The sequence below is a fragment of the Chenopodium album genome, chromosome 8, assembly GCF_948465745.1.
Source record: "Chenopodium album chromosome 8, dcCheAlbu1.1, whole genome shotgun sequence".
Taxonomy (NCBI): domain Eukaryota; kingdom Viridiplantae; phylum Streptophyta; class Magnoliopsida; order Caryophyllales; family Amaranthaceae; genus Chenopodium; species Chenopodium album.
The window spans coordinates 9,353,571-9,375,520 of record NC_137841.1 but is presented as its reverse complement, the minus strand read 5'-3'; the positions used below and the strand labels follow the sequence as shown (position 1 = coordinate 9,375,520).

Sequence of the window (21,950 nt, the reverse complement as noted above, 5' to 3'; positions counted from 1 at the left end):
AAGGGATGATGAGGACACATGGTTTGACATAGAAAGAAATCTACAGTCAATTGAAGTGAGGGTTGAAGAGGAGGCAACTTGTGATTCTGATGAGCTAAAGAGTGTGGAAGGTGATTCAGATGATGATCAGGGTAGTGTTACTTGGTTTAACCCTGAGACAGAATTTGATAGGGCTATCAAATTTGTAGTTGGTCAAAGGTTCAGTGATGTGCAAACAGTGAGAAAAGCTTTGAGACAGCATGCAATTGAAAATAGGTATGAGTATTACCTTCTTCACAATGATTCAAAGAGGCTGACAACATATTGCAAAAGGAAATGCAAGTGTGTGTATAACAAGAACAGTTGTAGGATAGTGAAGTGTACATGTACTAAGGGTGTTAGGTGTAGGTTCAAGTTCTATGCAACAAGGCTTGTGAAATCAGAGGCTTGGAAAATTAAGACACTAAGGCTGAAGCATAGGTGTTTTAGGAGTAAAATGAACAACAAGGTGATAGCAGAGTTCCTTGCTAACAGGTACTTGGAGGAGTTCAGGGGCAACCCCAGATGGAAGATCAGACAGATTCAGGACAGGGCCTTGAATGACTTGGGGATTAAAATTACATACTCCAAGGCTTGGTTGGCTAGAAGCAGGGCAAAGCTTATAATATATGGGTCTTCAGCAGAGCAATACTCAAAGGTTTGGGACTATGGGAAGGCACTGCTGAAATGGAACCCAGGGAGTGAGTGTAATGTGGTGGTGGATGATATTGGTCAAATTGAAAGGCCAATTTTTATGAGGATGTTTGTGTGCTTAGCTGCACTTAGGGATGGATTCATTTTTGGTTGCAGACCAGTAATTGGGGTGGATGGGTGCCATCTAAAAGGGGCATACCCTGGGCAGATCTTGGTTGCGGTTGGAAAAGATGGCAATAATGCCATCTTCCCAATTGCTTGGGCAACTGCAGAGATAGAGAACAAGGACAGCTGGTGCTGGTTTTTGGAGAGCTTGCTCAAGGCACTTTGTGTGTATGAGCAAGGAGATGGCTTGACTTTTATGTCTGACAGACAGAAAGTAAGTGGGCTGTGTTTGTGTTTACTTGACTTTGCTTTATTTTGTAAAAGTAGGACACTAACTTGTTGGTTTTGCCTTGTGTGTAGGGTCTCATAGAAGCATTTGCAGATGTGGCCCCCAAAGCTGAGCTCAGATTTTGTGTGAGGCATATTTGGTCAAATTTCAAACTGAAATTTCATGGTGCAACTTTCAAGGAATTGTTCTGGGCTGCTGCTAGGGCAAGCACTCTGGTAAGCTTCTATTTAGGTTCTTTTATCTCAGTTTTATGGTGAACTAGAATGTATGCTAGGTGATTTTGTGTTTAGCTTGTATCAGTTTGGTTTTTGGCCAAATAGTTGTGAATTTTGCCCATTTATCTACATTTAGTTTTGCACATAATTGCATGTGTGTCTATTTTGTGAAAACTGTATGCCATGTGTCTATGTTGTGTTGAATGGTTGTCATGTGTGTGGTTGTATCAGTTTGAGTTTGAGGTTGCTATGGAAAGTATCAATTTTTTGGATGAAGAAGCATACCAGTGGCTGTCAAACATTGACCCCCAGCACTGGTCAAGGCATGCTTTCTATACAAACTGCAAGTCTAACATGTTTTTAAACAACATGTGTGAGACATTTAATGTAGTGATTAGAGATGCCAGAGACAAGCCTATTCTAACTCAAATGGAATGGCTTAGAAGATATATGATGAAAAGGAGTAATGACAAATGGGAGGCAGCAAAGTCTTGGGAAGGTTTACTAACCCCATTTGTCAACAAGGTCTTTGATGGGTTGGAGAAGTATGCCAGGACATGTGAGGTTACAGCTTCAAGGGATGAAATTTATGAGGTGAAATACAAGGATGATCAGTGCATTATGGATCTACAAGAGAGAAAATGCACTTGTTATAGATGGGAGTTGACAGGAATACCTTGTGTCCATGCATTTGCTTGCATAATGGACAAAAGGGATGATCCTGAGTTGTATGTGCACCCACATTACTATAGGGTGACATACTTGGCTGCATATGAGAACCCAATACAGCCAATGCCTGGCCCTAAGAATTGGGAAAAGGTCAAGCTTAGACAGCCTTTGCCACCTGTGCTGAAAGTGCAGCCAGGAAGACCTAAGGCAAAAAAGAGAAAGCTTGAACCAGGGGAGGGCACTTCTGCAGCACCTGAGGGCAAGAAGCCAAAGGTGAAGAAACAATGCAAGAACTGTGGTGGGTTTGGCCACTTTGCCAAAACATGCAAGGCTGAAGCAGCACCAGAACAGCCTAACCCACCTGCAACAAATCCAAAGGGTGGGAGGCCATAGATGCAGACTCCTTGGCTTAAGGAACAGAGGAAGAAAAGTGAAGAGAAAGCAGCAAGACAGGTATTTTGTGTATTTTGTGACTTGAGTGTATTTAGTTGCTTTGTTTCTGAGTCTTGTCATACTGTGATCGCAGGTTGCACTGAAGTTTCCACAATATCAGCCTCCAACAACAGCAGAGGCTGGGTCAAGTACTGCTGCACCTGCAACTGCTGTGTCAAGCCAGCCTGCAACAAGAACAGAGCCTTTGCCAACTCAGCCTGTTACCAGGAGCAAGAGGAGCCTGAGTCAGCCCACAAGAGTGTCAGCAACTACCCCTCCCAAAGTTAAAATACAGACCAGGTCCAAGCTTCATGTAATGAGAAGCAAGAAGGACAAGGATCTCAATCAACTGTGACCCTAGGTCTACTCATTAGTATTTTGTAATAGACAGCCTAGTTTATTAACTACTCATGTGTATAGTAGGCAGTATATTTGGTAGTTGAACAATGATTTTGCACAAAGGTGCCTTAACTTTTGTCTCAGCCAATGTAAAACAATTAACAACATTGTGTTGCAAGTACTAATATGAAATGTGATATGTTTCTACCAAAAAGTTCCATTTCTCATTGATTTAGTCAAAAGTAGTACAAGAAATGTCATCCCAACATCCACACATAATAATTCAACAAAAGACAACATAAGTTGGGGATTTTTTTGTTTCTAAGCATTCCAAAATGAACCTAAGATCTAAAATACATAGTCAGTACCAAACCAAAACAACAAAACACAACAATAGCATGTACTGTGAGCATTTTCTTTGTTGTTGCATTGCTGCCATGCACTTCCTTGCTCATCTTCTTCCTGTCTAAGCTAAGAGTTTTTCATTTCATCTTCAAGCTGTCAATCTCATTGAGCAAGCACCTCCTTTGTCCACTAACATCATCAACTTCCCTCTTCATGTCATTCAGCTCTCCCTTCATTAGCTTCTTGTCCAGCAGCAAGTTGTTAATCACCTCTGTTTGCCAAGGTGTTCCATCTGGTTGATCCACCCACTCAAAAGCTTTACACCCCCTTGACTCAGTCACATGATCATAGAATTTGCAGGTCCTAAACTTGCGTCCAGGGTTCTCCCTACTCCAAGCAGTCAGCCTAGACATTGGAACTCCACATTGGCATTTTTTCTCCTTTGAGGGTGACATGCTAACTGAAGACATTCCCTTCTGAAATTCAGTAAGAACAGGAATGAAATTAATTGTATTTGAACACAATAACCATAATAAAACCCTAATTTCAGTAGCCAATTCACATAACAAAAACCCCCAATCTAATTTAATCTTACATGAACCCTAAGTATTTTAATTGAAATTGGGGTTTAATTGACCTCACAAAACGCCCAATTTCAATTACTCTTAGCAAATGCAACATAATCACGCAACGAATTGCAAAAAATTACAACAGAAATCACGAAAATTGCTAGAGAATTAACGACAATGGCTTACCTTTTTGATGTTTGTTGTCGAGGAGTTCAATTGATTGTTTGATAATTAGAGGGTTTGGGATTGTTAAGGTTGCCCAAAAATACTGATTTCTGAAGAAAATCGCAAAAATTAATCTCCAATCTTCAAGAATTTGGTGTACAAATGAAGAACTAGGTTTAAATAAAAGGGAAATCGAGAGAAATTTGGAAAAAAAATCAAAAACTAGCCGTTATGCTGGGCCCCACAAGCGTTTTCCGTCACCTGAGCTCAGATAAGGTGGTAAAAATGATGTTTAATTTTTTTATGAGGTGGTAAAGTAAATGTTTTTTTTGATGTGGTAAATTCGACAAAGTTGTTATTTGAAGGTGGTAAAAATGAAAATTTAAAATTATTTATATATTGAAATCAAAATAAAATATTCATGTAAATAATAAAGAAATATATTATAATTTACTATAATAATATGGGGGGATTACAAGTATGATCGTGAAGAAGGGGAAGTGGTTCCCATATCTATAGTCGAGGTTTGTGTTATTGTATTCCTTTAACAATATATTTGTATTTTTGGCAATAAATATTGAATTTATTAAATTAGTATATATTTAAATCATTAGTTGCTTTATTGTATAGTATTTACATTAATATGATTTTAATGTTATGATTTTGATTCTAATTCTTATTAATTTCATTCTTTGTGTAGGTGTAGGCTACTACAATGGAAGAAAATGTAGATGATCATGATGGACAGGAACAATCTGGTGACAGGGATGTCTCCACTTCCCAAGGAAAGTCATCTACAAGAAAGGGACGAGGCCCATCTAAAGCAGTCCAAACAACTACACCCATGTTCCTCGAATTTGATGAGTTTGACATGCCTATTGGAAAGTGGAAATCTGCTTATGGGAAGCAAATTGGTGATTGTGCTCAAAGAGTTAACATTAATGTGAAGGGATATCCGAAGTATGATAAAGTTCAAAAGCAAAACTTGTGGGAGGAGAGTAAGGTAATTAAGATATAAATATGGTTAGTGCTCTAAATTTAATGATACTTATAATTAATATTGAATATTAACAAACTCTAATTTTGTAGCGGAAGTTCCACATTGATGATCCCAAGGGTATTAAAGAGAAGAAGTTCCACGAAACTGTTGGTGCTAGATTTAGGAAGCACAAGTCTTGGTTAATTTCACGATTCATTACTAAGGAAACAACACCTCCGCCTGACTCACCAAGTGCAAACATTAAGCCCTGGGAGCTTTATGAAGGTACATCACAGAAGAGCAATGGAAAGAGTTTGAGACATATTGCAATACAGATGAATTTAAGGTGTGTAATTATGAAAGTAATTTCCACATACTTCATTTTAACTATAACACTACTTACAATAGCTATTCCATTTGTAACAGGCTTTGAGTGAAAAAGGCAAGGAAAATGCAAAGAATAATAAGCATCGCCACCATCTAGGCTCCAAGAGTTATGAGAGGGCTCGAGTTGATTGGAGTAAGACCAACAAAATTCCAGCAGAATCTTCAACCTCAAGCACAACAGATTCCACGACAAACAGTGTAATGAGTGAAAAGCTTAAAAACCGATATCTTTGGTGGATTTTAGCCCGTCAAACTCGTCGTGCAGATGGATCGTGGGCTATAGACCCAAAGAATGCCGAAACCTAGCAAATAGCCAGTGCTATTGTAAGTATTGTTCAGGTTTTGGCTGTAATTTTTAAGCTGACCAGTTCTGATCAGTGCTGATCTGTTCTGATCAGTTCATATTTGGGCTGTAATTTTTTAGCTGATCAGTTCTGAACTGTTGTGATCAGTTCTGAACTGTTCTATTCAGTTCAGGTTAGGGCTGTATTTTTTAAGCTGATCAGTTCTGATTTGTTCTGATCAGTTCTGAACTGTTCTGATCAGTTCTGAATTGTTCTGATCAGTTCTGAACTGGTCTGATCAATTCTGATCAGGGGATGTTTTTGCTGAAAATTTTTGAGCTGATCATTTCAGAACTCTTCTGATCAGTTCATCTTTTTGTCGAAATTATTGAACTAATCAGTTTAGGTTTGGTCTGAAATTCTTGAGCTGATCAGTTCATGTTTTGGCTGAAATTTGAGAGCTGATCAGTTCTGATCAGTTCAGTTTTTGGCTGGAATTTCTGTTCTGATCAGTTCGGATCAATTCTGATCGGTTCTGATTAGTTCAGGTTTTGGCTGAAAATTTTGAGCCGATCAGATTTGATCAGTTCAGTGTTCAGGTTCTGCCAAATTATGTAATTTTCTTGGAATCTCATTATTTAACTTTCTTGCTGTATAATATGTTTATTTACGTTTTTTTTGTTAATAGTTGGAAAACTTGCAAAAGAATGTTGAAGGAAACGATTCAAGTGAAGGTATTGGTATGGATGCCCTCAACAAGGCTTTAGGAAAAAAGGATCACCGCGGGCATGTAAAAGGACTAGGAAGGTGTGGGGTTGGATTTGGTCACACACAAGTATTTGGGAAGGGACATAGAAAGGGTAAATCATCCGGCCACGGTGGATGCTCATTGGAAGAGTTAGAATCAATGAAAGCTACCCTAACTCAAGAATTTGGGGCGAGGCTAAAAGAAAAGGTTGAAGTGAAGCTTCAAGAGAGGATTCAAGAGAGGTTGGGTCAACGTGTGGCAATGGAGGTGAAAGCTTATCTCGCCAATTTACTACCACAAATGACCGGTGACGTGGAGGCATTTCAAGGAATGCAAGTGATGACGACCATGGAGGCAACACAAAGCACTCGTGTAATAGAGGTATATGTCTTATGAACTAATACTAAAGATGTGACTTAGCATGGTTAACATGTATAATATTGATCGAGTTTTTTGTATTATGTAGGTAGCCACTAAATGTCGCCTTGCATTGAAAGATGAGTACAATCAAAATTTAGTGGTTGTGGCAGATGGAACGGTATATTCTGTTACCGGTGAAGTTACTCACAACCTGGCCTGAAGATGTTACCCGATCATTACAGGGTTAGTGTGGACAACCCTTATCCCGATTGTGCCCTCCTCGATATACCGGTACCGTCGCTGATGGTGTAACTAAGTTGGGTAAAGCCAAGTCTGCCTTTGTACTATGGCCTGTTGACATGGTTTATTTTGATGAAGAGCTATATTCTCCTACTATTGACATTAAATTCCATCATTTTTGTATATTTTATCTGGACTAATATTCACCTTTTTATAAAGGTTTCACCATCGCCCAAAAAGAAGCATAGATCTACCCAAAGTAAAGAAGGGGACGATAATTATGGCGTTAAATCAAGGCAATCTACCATCAAACCCACAAAATTCCAACCACTTTACGATAAAATTGTTGAGACTTTTGGCGAGGGGTGTGAGTTGTTGTATTGGTTAATGAGTTCTGATGATGCAAAGTATGATACAACATCGGTACTTTTAAAGGCCTCAATGTTTAATTTTGACAGCGACAAACAAATTTGGGTAACTGCTACCGATGTACGTGAATTTCTAAGAGGAGCGTGGGCTAATGTTCATTGATCCATGTTTATATCATGTAGATTACTTAATAATCCTTTACTTTGGTTGTTTTATTTACTATAGTAATATTTTTACTGCTATAATGTTGATTTTTCTTTGTTCTATGACTTTATCATGTAGGTACTTAGTAGACAATGTCATCGACCTTTTCAACAAAACTGAGATCACATTCTTTTGTCCCCAACTTATTTCTGAATCTTCAATTAAGAATGTTTACCTTGAAACTTATGTGTATGTGAAGAATGCATTTTTGCATGAATTAGATAAGGCGGGTAAACGTTGCAAATTCATAGTGGCCCCATATGTAGCAAGGTTCGAATTATGTTTTTTATACTTCCACTAAACTTGTTTTTATCAATGATTTGTTTCCTAATTGTAGGCGTCGCTCGAAGTGCGCCTACGTAAAAGCATGTAGCGAATATGCTTGGCACTCTTAGGAAGTGGGAATTGACGTATACGATTAGGGACAAGGAAAGTAGGGAGCCGCCAACAAGTTTTTAAGGAACTTGTAAACCGTTCACGGATCATTATTAAAGGCAACCACGATAGAGGGACAACGAAAGGCAACAACGATTGACCCGTGAAGGTTACACCCCATTCATAATTCATGAGATTACTAACTCCATATGGTTCGGAACCACGAAAGGAGGATCGGGGATGATGGTACGAAGTGAGTCATGGAGTCACATTCGCCCGTATTGGCCTCTACTCGATTCTTATAGTGAAAAGTGATTCATGCGATCTCAAAGGCATGCAAACAAAATATTCAATTTGCTCCAAACTATTATTATGCTAAATTGGTTGAATATTAATGCAACATATAATTCTAAAATATTAGTGATCACTTGAATTAATAACAAGATTAAAAAGGAACCTAAACCGATCGTCCAAATTATCTTATTAGGCGTGATTTTCAATTACATATTCCCTTTAACATGCAATATGGTGATCAATAAATAATAATAGAATAAACATTAATATTGGAAGCAATTTAACAATAATAACGTTAGTCAAATCAAATATAAAATAACCTAATCATGATACTAGCAATATAAAATAAAATAAGAGTAATTAAGTGATTAATTACTCACTTTCCGTGTTTCCTTTAAATTGGTACATCATGAATAAACTGTTAGTAACTTCAATTAAAATATAAATCAAATTAAAATAATTAAATAAATTAAAAGTAGATTTGATTTGGTCCAAACCCTCAGTTAATTCTGCCTTTTCACGCCTTGGTTTTAAGTATAGAACTTCAGGTAAAGTATGGACTCCTTGGAGTGCTTAGGGGAAGTATTTTGAGAGAATAGGGTGGCTAGTGTTTAGGCTAAAGAGGGAGAAAAGAATTATTTGATGATCAAGCTTGTTTTTGATTGAAAAAGGGGAGATATGACCTCTATTTATAGGGAAAAAAGAGGGTCGAAGAAAACAAGATAAGATCCGAATTAAATCGGAATAAAACTCGATAGACTGCAGTTTTTGCGGTTTTGTTTTTATCATATCTTTTGATCCAGAAATCGGAATAAGATAAATAAGATATTTTTGGAAATCTCTTTAAGTATACTTTCTAACCCAATTAGAATCAGATTAAAATATTTTTTAGAATAAAAGATATGGCCGAAATAGTGAGACGCTGCCAGTTTTGGATAGAGTTTGACATTTTATTCATATCTTTTCCGTTATAGCTCGGAATTGATATTATAATATATCATTGGAAAGATAATTTCAAGGGATATCCAACCATATAAAATTTGGATAAAAACTATGAGGTACGAAAATAATATCTGTCTATCTTTGAACGTCTTTCAATTCGGATAAAATTAGGACTTTCAAAAAAAGGAATTTTATTCAATTTCAAACTCTTTAATCTTATCTTTTCAAAAAGGATAATTAAGATATTTTAGAAACTTATAGAATCTTCTAATTAATCCTAATTGGTTTAGGAATGGGATTCAATAATTTGGACCCTCCACATGATCATTGGGTTGTAGGTAAGGTGGGCTTAGGTTCGGTTTGGGCTCAGTTTAATATTTTGGTCATAACTTATTCGTTATAACTCGAATTTGGGCTTATAATATATCGTTGGAAAGATCTTTTAAAGCCCCATAAAATTATTCAATCAGTAGACCCAGATTATGGACCAAAATAAACTGGATTAAACGTTTTTATAAAAAGGACATGAAATGAATGATTTTAAAGGACACGAAAAGAATTATTTTGGGTTTAAAGGCACGAAAAGAGGAAAATAAGTTATGGTTTGGGGAAATGGGATAGGATTTGGGTTGGTTTATGAAATGGAAATATGGATTTAAGCACTCCAAGATTAAATACTCAACCCGACCAATAATGGCGGTGAAAGGTTGTTCATCATCGGGTTTGGTTTTGGGGAGACATTTTTAGGTGTCTACACTAATACTCTAACTTATATTTACCTTTTAAATGATGTAGTGGTCATTGGGTTCTTGTGGTGGTAGATCTACAATTAGGTTTAGTGTATGAGTTTGACTCTATGAAGCAACCTAAAGAAAAACCACGACCAATGAGAATTGCCGAAATCATGATGACGTGAGCCACTAACTTCAAATTGTGCCCAATTGAGTTTCTATTTTCATATTGTTTGTGGTATTTGACAGGGTAAAGTCGTATCCCCTAATCAAAAGTAATTCCTAAATCCTCTAACTAATGTAGATAGGGAAGTAGGGTCGAATCCAAAGAGAAACAAGTCTTTCTATTCCTAATTAATTAAAGTAATCTAAATTATAAGGGTGACCAGGGGATCCTTTATCTCCATACTTGTTTCTCTTCTGTATGGATATTCTGTCATGCATGCTTTCGATGGAGGAGAATATTAATCAAATTCAGGGGGTAAGGGTGACCAGGAGGTCACCAAATATTTCTCACTTATTTTTTGCAGATGATGCTATGTTATTTTTCAAGGCGGATAAGAGGTCTTGTACGAATGTGGTTGACATATTACATAGATTTGGGGATATATCAGGACAACAACTAAACTTAGACAAGTCCTTTGTCAAGTTTAGTAAGGGCGCTCAAGAGGCGGAAGTTGAAGAATGCAAAAATATTCTTCGTATACGGCAGGTTTCTCTGATGGAGAGACACTTGGGAGCCCCTATTGATTTTACTGCAGGGAAGAAAGGGGCGTTCCAGTTCCTAATTGATAAAGTCTCCAAGAGAATTATGTCGTGGAAATCTGTAAATTTGTCCCAGTCGGCAAAATTAGTACTGATCAATACTATGTTGATTAGTATTTCTTCTCATGTTATGAAGTGTTTCAAGTTACCTTCTTCTGTCACCAATAGGATTGACTCATTGGTGGCAAGGTTCTTCTGGGAAAACAAAGGCGATAAGGGGATGCATTGGGTGAAGAGGGATACCTTACATCTCCCAAAAGGTATGGGAGGTTTGGGTATTAGGTCCACGGAGTGTTTAAATGAGGCTCTCTTGTTTAAACAAGTCGTTCGTATGCATTGCAATCCGCAATTGCTAATAGCCAGAGTGTTGGAGCCAATCCACAATTGCTCCATTTGCATTGGACGACAGAAACCTGGGGGAACAGGTAACATCTCCTGGGGGCGGAGAGGCCTCCGGGTTGTGGGGAATAAACTGATACAGGGTTATGCTTGGAAGGTTGGGGATGGGGAGACGGTGCGAATTACAAATATGAAGTGGGTTCAGGGTGCAGTCCCGGAGCTGAAATCAAGTCTTATCCTTAGAGGAATAGGGTCAGGAAGAGTTAAAGATCTCCTGACTCATAATCCAAGACAGTGGAATACAGCGCTTGTTAGAGAGAGGTTTGAATGGGACTCGGCTAGGAAGATCCTGGAAATGGAACTACCGACAACTGATGAAGAAGACCTACCTTTCTGGAATTATCATCCTTCGGGTAACTACACTGTTAAAACCGGGTATGCTTTTTTAATGCGTGTTTTTTCTTTGGAACAGGATAATGCTCGGGACTTTTCCTTCTACAAACTGATCTGGAAGCTCAACATTCCACCAAAATGGAGTTTGTTTTTATGGAAGCTGTGTAGGAATGGGGTGGTTGTTAAGCACAACTTGATCCAACGAGGTGTGGAAATTGATGGAGAGTGCGACTCTTGTGGAATGGAAGAGGAAGATACTCAACATATTTTTAGATTATGCTCTTTTGCGAGATATGCATGGAAAAATTGCTCCCTGCATATTAGCTCTAAAATTGATGAATCTACTCCCTTGGGACACTGGATTCAGAGTCATATCCTGCTTTTTTATAGCGAGGATGGGAAGCACAGTATTAGGATACATGTGTTTGTGGGCACTTTGTGGAGCCTCTGGTTAACTAGAAACGGGAGAGTCTTCAGAAATGAAGGGGGGTATCTGGCTGACTTTTATAGACATTATAATCTGACCATGAAAAGTCTAGATTCCTTCCTAACACCTAATGTGAGATCTAATGGGGTCCTACGAATTTCAGATAGTGTGGTAGGTCAGCCACCAGGATTTAGAAGATTCAATATTGGAAGGTGTGGTGATCTACTGGAGACACCCCTAAGTGGAGATATTCAGGTTGTGATTATGGTGGACGGTTCATGGATGAAAGGCACGGGCCATGCAGGTTTTAGGTGGGCTTATTCCTCGGATGCAGAGGAATTTCTTGAAGGAGGAGGGGATTTTGGCAATGCCCTCTCGGCTCTTCATGCGGAATTGTTAGCTTGTCTAAAAGCTATTAGGTGGGCACGATTGAAAGGGTACCAGCGTATCATAGTCTTCACAGACTCTAGTGCTATTATCCAAAACTTACAACATCCAAATAGTAGAGAGATGAGGCTACTTTGGACTTTCGGAGATTTATTGAAAGAGGGTCGTCTCTTAGATAAATGCACTATTTGGAAAGTCGATAGAAGCCAACTTTCTATGGCACATGATATTGCGGGAAGGTGTAGGAAGGATCTAATTAGTTTCTTGATGTAATTTCTTTTAGTTGCTGTTGTCAAAATATATATATATATATATATATATATATATATATATATATATATATATATATATATATATATATATATATATATATATATATATATATATATATATAAAGTAACCAATATGTAAATTTGGATATGAAACTAAACTACGAAGATTAAGAATAAGGAGAAAACAATGAATAAAAGGATCTAGGGGCATAGGTTCACCAATAAATGATATTCCAGGGTAAAACACAATAATCAATCATCAATGCATACATTAATCAGATCATAAAGGGCTTTCGCTACGTATTGCAATCACACAATTAATTTACCAGTATTAAATCTCATCTCTCGAATCTCGACTTAACCATTTATAAATTAACCTGCCTATTGAAACTAGACCTAAACATCAATTCTCATCTGTCGAATCTCGAATCAATATTGTTAAACTCATGCATAAAAGATCTTCGCAAATCTAGTCACAGAGCATTAAATCAATCAATAGGAAATTAATCTAGCATTGACAATTAACAACAATAAATTACCCCTTCATATTATTTATGGATCCCTACAAACCTTAGAAATAAAACTACTCACACATAATAAAAACTAAACTAATCAAAGCAATAAAACAAGACATGATCAAAGGAATAAAATAAATAACTAAGATTAAGAGAAGATAAATCGTTACCAAAGAAATCTGGAATTAAGAATAGAGTTAAGAACAAAGTATAAGAGAGAGAAAACTAATCTAAAAGCTAAGTAGAGAGAGAAAATCTAAGAAATAATTAAGAAAGAGTAAAAGAAGGTACTAAACTCGTTTTACGGAAAAGTATTTATATTAAGCAAGAATCCTAAACTAAAACAAACATAAACGACGCTAATCGTCTCCTAACAATGACACGCGCCCGATCGGGCGAGGCACTGCCCGATCGGGCGCGCCTTTTTCCTTCAGATACACTTCTCGCGCCTGGCCGGGCGCGATTTCGGGCGCCAGCCTTGCTTCCCTCGCCCGGCCGGGCGCCAGCCTCTTTGGCCGGGCGGCACTCTTGGGCCACTATTTGGACTTTGATTGGGCTCCAATTCTTCGGGCCAATCTGAATTTCCTCTTTGGGTCTTGAATACTCGGTCCAAATGCCCCGGTATCACATATACCGAGCCCTTAATCACCGGTTCGATGACTCTAACCGGCCCTGGGCTATAGAATCTGGTCTTGCTTCTCCAATGCTCGTAATTGCTCCATAATATCTCGGGAAAATGCTCCAAAAGTGCAAATCCCTGCAAAAGTCAACCAAATCTACGAAAACACTAGAAAACACCAATTTAATAATAAAAGTGGCTCTAAAGAGCAAAAAACACTACTAATTATGACCAAGGGACGGGGGTAAAATACTATATAAAAAAGACATATCAATATTGTAGATTATTTTGTTCTAAGTGTTAGAATATATATCATTTTTGTAGGGTTGTGGGGAATATTTCAAGCGTTAATCCCCTAGCTTGAACCCCACTGTGATCATACACTAAAGTACGGTGGCGTCCAAAGGGAAAGAAGATAGAGCAAAAGAGTCGCCAACAAGTGTTTTAGGAACTTGTAAACCGTTCACAGGGTGAAGGTTACACCCCTTAACGATCCAAGAGATCGTAAACTCCATAAGGTCTTGAACCAAATAGGGTTCAGGGATGAAGGTACAAATCCAACCTAAAAGAGGTTAAACCTGCCCTAATAATAGGCCTCTACTTTATTCTGATCGTATTCATGTGCGCTTTCTGACTAACATGCAATCAATAGGATTACCCTAAACCTGTTTAATCTATGTTGGTTGAATTTAATGCACAAATAAATCTATTATTGGCGATCACTTGAATTATAATCAAATTAACCCTAACAAGATTGTTAATTATCTTATTAAGCGTGATTACAAGTACCAAATTCCCTTTAAACATGCATAAAAGGCGTGATCAAGCAATAACAATAAATAATATCCACATAATCATAACAACAATTATTATAACGATCATAATAATAATAATAACAATAACAATAATAATCGTAATATTCATGTTAAAGCATAATAAAATAGCAAGATCCTAGGCATGATACTAACAAGATTAATAACAAACCCTAGAATGTCACTAAGCAATAAAATTAAAGCTTTAACCCTAACATGATCCTAACATGAATAAATATTAGGAAGAACATAAAAGGCATCATAACAATCATATTTAATATTAAAATTACCCTAGACATGGTACTAGGAATCATAATAACAACTTAAACATGATTTCTACATCATAATATCAATAAAAACCATCAAAATACTTACTTTGATGCCTCGTACCACTTTCTAATAACAAAATACACACGTTAGTAACTTCAAGGAAAATAATAATTAAAACAATTAAATAATTAAAAGAGAGATTTGGGACCAAACCCTCAGAAATTAAACCTTTCACGTCTAGGGCGAAGGCAACTTTGAATATGGCTAGGTGTATCTAGATCTAATGAATGCGGAATTTTGTATTTGAGAGAAGCTAGTTTAGAAAAAAAGAGAGAGAAAGTAATAATTTAGAAAAACTTGATGAGAGTTGGTGAAAATAGAGAGAATCGATGATTGTAGGTGATAATAGATGATTGTTGATGAATTGTGGATGAATGAAAACGGAGTTTTTACGACGTTATTTATAAAGAAAATCAGCTGAAAAGATAAAATATCAAAACAGAGTTCTGACGCAAATAAAATTGAATTAGCGCCAACGCTGGCTATTGGCGCCAGACGCCAACATTAGCGCCAGACGCTACAGCTGGCGTTTGGCGCTGATTCAGAAATTCACGCGTTTTCTTAAAATCAGATAAAAATTGCCGTACAGGAGGATAAAATCGTATTTCCCTCAAAAATGTTCTTTGATTTTAATTTAAACTCTGAAAAGTCAACAAAAGTCAATTGATCAATGCTAATTGAATTAGGAATGAAAAGAACCTTCTAGAAGAATCTAGAAGACTAAAACCATTCCTAATTGCATTAGGAATGATAAATCTATATTAGACCCTCCCCTAGATCATTGGGCCGCATATAAGGCTCAAACTGGGCCCAGTTCAGTAAATTGGCCATAACTTCCTCAATATTCATCGGAATTGGGCTTATAATATATCGTTGGAAAGCTCTTGTCAAGCCCCATCCAACTACACTACTATTGGACCCATATCATGGACAAACCAAACTGGATTGGCTTTTTTCTTAAAATAAGTTTTCAAAAACAGAGAGAAGAGAAAAGAAATTAAAACTATCCGCAGCACCAAACTTTCCACACTTTCACTTCATTCGATTATGATTCGACGTGAAAGGTACTCATCACCAGGTTTGGTTTTGGGGAGACACAAATGGGTGTCTACAGAAGCCCCCACTTTGACTGAGTTTGGAGAAACGCAAGTTTCGAAAATAAAAGTCAAAGTATCGATAGGGACGGAGAATGATTCAGCACGTTCTGCAATCCTAAATCATTCTTGTAACTTCGATACCTGCAAAACTAGCGTTAGTTAAATAGATAAAAGAGTTAAGAAACGTGTATCTTGCACCGTTGAGCACACGTCTATGAAGGTAACCGATTTGCTGCCGCATTTTTTATGACCTCCTACCAAGAGAATGTCATCCCGCTTGAAAACCGCTACGCTTGCAACTGCCTCCAATTTTCGCCTTGATAATATTCCACGTCCAAGGGAATACTATCGAAGATTGCTTCACTTGAAACAATCTTCTTCCGCTTTTTGACCATATTCCACATCTAAGGGAACATGATCGAAGGCAACTTCGCTTGAAATCACCTTCAGTTGTTTGTGACAACTCTCCACAATCCATGGAACGCCATCCTGCTGTTTTGATGTTCACTCATCTTTGAACAAAGAGCTTCTTTTTGGATATGTTCACGCGCCTCTGAACAATAGAGCTTTGATTGATATACCCACGTGTCTCTGAGCAAAAGAGCTTGATGATATGTCCACGCGTCTCTGAACAAAGAGCTTTTGATTGATATGCCCACGCGTCTCTGGAGCAAAAGAGCCTTTAAAATAGGATGCCCACGCGTCTCTGAGCAAAAGAGCTTGAAAATAGGATGCCCATGCGTCTCTGAGCAAAAGAGCTTGAAAAATATGTCCACGCGTCTCTGAACAATAGAGCTTGAATAACATGTCCACGCGTCTCTGGAGAAAAAGAGCTTTAATAATATGTCCACGCGTCTCTGAACAAAGAGCTTTTATAATATGTCCACGCGTCTCTGAACAATAGAGCTTCAATACTTGAACGTTTGTTGCGATAATATTCTGAAGAAAAATTTCCGAAGACCAACGCTTGTCGATCTCTAAAGCTCGCTTGAACTTTGCTTCCGCTATGCCAATACGCCGGCGATTTGCTGCTTGTGAACCATTATGTCCGTGATAAGCCAACGCTTAGGCGCTTTAAGCTAAGTGAGACGATATTTCGTCAGGTTAATCACTTATTGTGACTGTAATCAAACCGACTACTTAATCATGTCAAATTTCTTATAGGGGCTAACTGGCGTAACAAGGAAACCGAAATTGTTGTATGAGGTCGAAATCACCTTTCTGAGAGGCTTTGAGCTCTGTCGCTGCTGAAATATCTCTGACGCCAAGAATTGACTCTGTCGCCAGACACTGGGATTTAGCGCCAGGCGCTAAAAACTGTTGCCATACGCTAGATGTTTTCGTCTGGCGTTGGGGTAGGGTCTTCCCTATTTTGCTGCACCTGTATTTATTTTTTACTATAGAACTTTGCTTATCTCTTTAATCATCTTAGGGTTGACCTAAGGTTTAGCATTGCTTGACTCATTGACTTGACACAACTTCAAGGCATAAACTGGACTCACTGTGATTGACTCGAGGTTGACTCTACTCAAAGTGTTTTTGACACATGTGTTAGACTCAAATCAAAGTGATATGACACGACATGACTCAATGTGTACATGACTTGTGTGTGCATTGCATTGTGATCGTGCGACTCAAAAATGCAAAAAAGCAAAAATTTTCCGTCATTTTTGTGGAGGGTACCGACTTTCTCCCGAAAAAGAAAGACGCAAAAAAGAAAGAAGCGAAGTTTTTAAAGGTGCATGTTGAATGAGCTTAGTCAAATGTTGTTTGATACTATCTCTCAAGGTGCAAGGATTAATTCATCCTAGGCTATCTCAACTGTTGACTCCATGATGAAAGTATTTGGGTAACTTAGGCACGGAGGCTAAGTACTTCGTACTTTGTGATGCAATGACAATTATGATTGATGAGTGATGTTGATATGACAAGGCATGCTTCAACGTTGTGTTAAGATTTCATGACAAAGGGTTCCTAAATGAAAGTATATTTTGTCATGTATCTGTGATGTGTGTGAAAGTGATACAAAAGTTAGGCCGCAAAGGCTAAGTGTGTTGAAAGATATTATTATATTTAGAAGAGTCAAATAATGGTGACTCTTAGGCTAGGTAAGCTAATGATGTAGGGATCAAGCCCCCAAGTCTAGATCTACATGGATAGGGATGAGCATAGGAGATCCCTTGATATGATCATGGTGTAAGTGTGTAAATTTGAATATGAATGCATTTTTTTTATGGCCGCACCTCGATGTGAGGTTGCCTACGTATCCGTTAGGAATCAGGCCGAACGTAGCTCTAGCCGAACCTCGCACAAGTGTATGTATACCTCAAAAAGGTCTTTTTAAGGGTTGTAACGTGGTTAGGCTAAAGGCTTGAAGAAGAAGGGGATAAAGGCTCAAGACCCTAGATAAGCCCCCAAGGTGTGCAGCCTTGCTTTTGAATCTTTATATTTTTATGCTTGAGTTTTTGATCTTTTTTAGCTTTCTTTTCTTGCTTTAGCATTTATTTTATTCTTATAAGTGTGGGCAATCCCGATCATGCGGTCTATCACTCACTTGGCATTCATGTTTCTCAGGCACGGTACCGAGCACTCGATAAGAGACGCAATCTGAGACATGTTCATATCGAAGACATTTTCATGTCAAAGACATTGGAACACTTACCCTTTTGTACACTTTTATTTATTTTTTTGTTTTTGCTTTTTTGCTATTGCTTTCTATTTATTTTGATCTTTTGAAATCACTCAAGCATTTTAGAATTGCATAAGTTGCACACTATCCCATCTCAAGGTTAGGTAGATGTAGGTTGAAGAAAGAAAGGTTTATCGTTAGATGAGGCTCAAAGTGGTTTATGAAGAAAGGATTGTTAATTAGAAAGGTGAAAGGCAATATGATGTGGCTACAAGGGGTGCCTCAAATCATTGGTATACCTTGTATTTAGTTCGACATGGATGATTTTTTTTTGTTATTTTTTTTTAATGCAATATAATGAAATGATCATATGCAAGAAAATAAATGCTCATTTTATTAAAAAGGGGAAAAGAAAGAATCTACAAAATTAATCTCAGGGATAAGAAAGGTGTCTATGCTATACTTATTGGGGAAAGGATAAATAAAGAAAAAGAAAAAAGATGTCATGAAATCTCGTCGTTGAAGCTCGCCTCTTGTCTTGTGTTGTTTGCTTTATCATCACTCGCTCTTCTTGTTAATTGGAGGTATGGGAAGCTTGTTATTATCAATCAAATGTTGGATAGCCTCCTTTAGCTTCCAACAGCTCTCAGTAGCATGACCCCTACCTTGATGGTACTTGCAGCGCACATTTGGATTCTAACTAGGCACTCTCTTTTCAAGCGGGGGATCTTGAAGAGGTCCAATAGGAGTAATGATTCCCTTGGCATGGAGTCGATCGAAAGCATCATCGTAGCTAATTCCAATAGGGGTAAAATCCCTTTTTTGTTGCTTTCTAAATCCTCGAGTATCCATGGCTAAGATCTCATTAAGGTCGAAAGTACCAACGTTGTTACTAGAGCAGGTGTTTTCGGAAGAAAAAGGATGGTCGTTCTTCTTCCCTTTACAACCACTGTTACTATCGTTACTAATCTTGGCCTTCTTGTCGCGCGGAGGAACATGAAGGAGATTTGAATCAATGAATTCTTGAACAAGATCCTTGAGGGCGAGACACTTTTCGGTAGTGTGACCGCGACCTCTGTGGTATCGACAATAGGAATTTGGATCCCAATTGAGAAAACATTTTTCAGGTGGAGAGTCTTGACTGGGACTAATGGAGTGAATATGACGTTGGTCGTGAAGACGGTCAAAAGCTTCATTGTAAGTCATTCCTATTGGTGTGTACTTTTCAATGGTCCGTTTTGCCCGTGGCTTAGGAGCATTGAGTTCTTCATTAAACCCTTGGCGAGAATTTTGTTCGATGACCATCACCCGATTTGCTAATCCTTCTACCACATTCAAGAGCATGGCAATGACATCTTGCAGTTTTCGGACGTCCTCTTTTAAACTTGACGAGTCTTCCCTGGTATTATCTAAGAAAAGACTTTCATCCTCCTCAATTATGGCCACTTCATCAAGAGAGGTTATATAAGCTGTCTCGATCATGGGCTCTCCTACAGGTGTGATAAGAAGTGATGGATTGAAGGATGTTTGATCTTCTTCGATGGCTAGAATCTCGGAAGTTCCATTATCATTGATCAGATCTTGAATAGCTTCTTTGAGTTTCCAACACTCCTCAGTGTCGTGTCCCTTTCCTTGGTGATATTTGCAGTACTTATTAGGGTCCCACTTGGGTGGCCTGGCTTCTGGAACTGGATCTTTGATAGGCCCTATGGGCATGACTAGTCCTTTGTGGTGTAGCTTCTCGAAAGTTGTTTCATAGCTCATACCAAGTGGGGTAAACACTCTTTTCGACCTTTGGATTTGCGGTTTAGAGGCGTTCGTAGCATGTACTTCATTAATGGGAGAGGAAGAAGAAGAAGGATGGTCGTTCTTCTTTCCTCTCGCACTATTATCTTTCAGAAGGTCATCTTCAATGTCAATGCCTATATTATACACAGCCTTGAAAGTATTCAAATTATGTTGGTATTTTAAGTGCTTTGAATACTTCCCTTGGAGATTCTTGATAAACATCCTCACAGATTCTTTTTCGGTAGGAGCCTTGACCATATTAGCAGAAGTTTCCCTCCATTTGTTAAAGAAAGAAGTGAACCCTTCGTTTTCTTTTTGTTTTAACATCTCAAGTTGTCTATGGTCTGTTTCGTCTTGGATGTTGCACTAATATCTATCTATGAAAGCGTTTTTTATGGACTCCCAAGAAGAGGTTTTCTCTTTCTTGAGAGAAAAGAACCATTGCTGGCAAACGGTCTCAAGAGATAGTGAGAATAGAGAGGGGAAAACCTTCTTATCGATACCCTTAATGTTCATTATAGTTTTGAAAGCTCTTAGATGGAAGTAAGGGTTATCTGTTGCCTTGAATTTAAGGATGTCAGTGGCGTTGAACTTATGCGAAAGAAGTTCCTTGTCCAGCGAGACCCCTTGTGAACTCATGCCTTGAAATTTATAGTCACTAGATAGCTTGCTCAAACTTTCTTGCATGAGGTTCATTTGTTGTTGCTTCACAGGGTCATCAATTTTGAGGGTTAAAGCCTTTAACACCTCAGTCACGTCATTCAATTGATTCCTAAGTTCATTGGCCTCTTCTTGACTTGCCATTATCTTTTTAGCCTTCCTCTTTTGACGAATCGGTTTATCAAAAAGCGAGACCTGAACAAAGGTGTTGTCCTTGATTAATCGCCCTTCTCTCCTCGACCAAGTACCGTGGAAAAGGAATTTGGGGATATTCATTGTTAATTATTTGACTCAAACTTTATTCAACATGCAATGGATGGAGGAAGTGAAGGAAGATTGGAATAGAATGTGAAGAAAAATGATGTAGATGGAGGGATATAGAAAATTAGGAATAGAATGTACCTCCAACTCAAATGACGGAAAAAACCGACTCATGCATGAACCCAAGACATGGTCATTGTGATATATACTCAAAGTGTGTGCTAAGACTAGTGAGTGTAGGTGACATGTTGAGACTCGTGTCATGACCATGTGGCTAGACTATGTGACTAGACTCAATTAATGACTTAACAAGGTATGATTGACAGTAAAAATTAACCGAATTAATTAGTAAACTGGTCAATTATTAGACATTAGGTGATGACTCAATCAATAATCCAAACTGTCGTCAAAACGACAGGACTGGCGTCGCACTGTGTAGTGTAGCGCCAGACGACAGAGCCGTTGCCAGGTGCCACACTCCACAGAGTGGCGCTACAGCTCATATTTTGGCGCCAATGCTGGAGCTTCAATCTGAGACTGTTTTCGGTGTTATTAATCAACAGGGGATGCCTAAAGTCGTACTAGGTCAATTCTGATTAAAATATTAGACTTTATTCACTCAAATTAATTAATTAATTAGGAAAAGTTCTTTTAGTCATTAATTTATTTAATCTCAACACAAGTCAAACAAACGGTTAAGAAAACATATGCACAACAAATAATGCACAATTAGTCAAGTAGGCACAATATGATGCAATGAGTTTGCAACCTAACCATGGCTCTAGTTCTCTAAAGTTCGGGATATGGTTTAGTCAGTAGAGAGTCCATGGTTAATTGTCCGGATGCACCGCGCGGAAGCCTAACCGTGAAGGGTTGGTGCGAGTGGATGGGACATCGCGAGTTTTAGAAAAACTCGCTTCCATAGTTTGGTGAATTCAACATT

At 38.1% G+C, this 21,950-nt stretch overlaps 1 protein-coding gene across 1 annotated transcript; it reads left to right on the top strand.

The window, feature by feature from the left end:
- Positions 1–1,464: 1,464 nt before the first annotated feature.
- LOC145642722 (uncharacterized) lies at positions 1,465–2,343 on the top strand. The gene has a single exon (XM_081693898.1). The coding sequence runs from the start codon at positions 1,465–1,467 to the stop codon at positions 2,341–2,343; it is 879 nt and encodes a 292-aa protein (XP_081550024.1).
- Positions 2,344–21,950: the final 19,607 nt, after the last annotated feature.

What these genes read in the sequence shown, in the direction of transcription:
- LOC145642722 (XM_081693898.1), top strand. Translation starts at nt 1,465, where the DNA reads ATGTGTCTATGTTGTGTTGAATGGTTGTCATGTGTGTGGTTGTATCAG.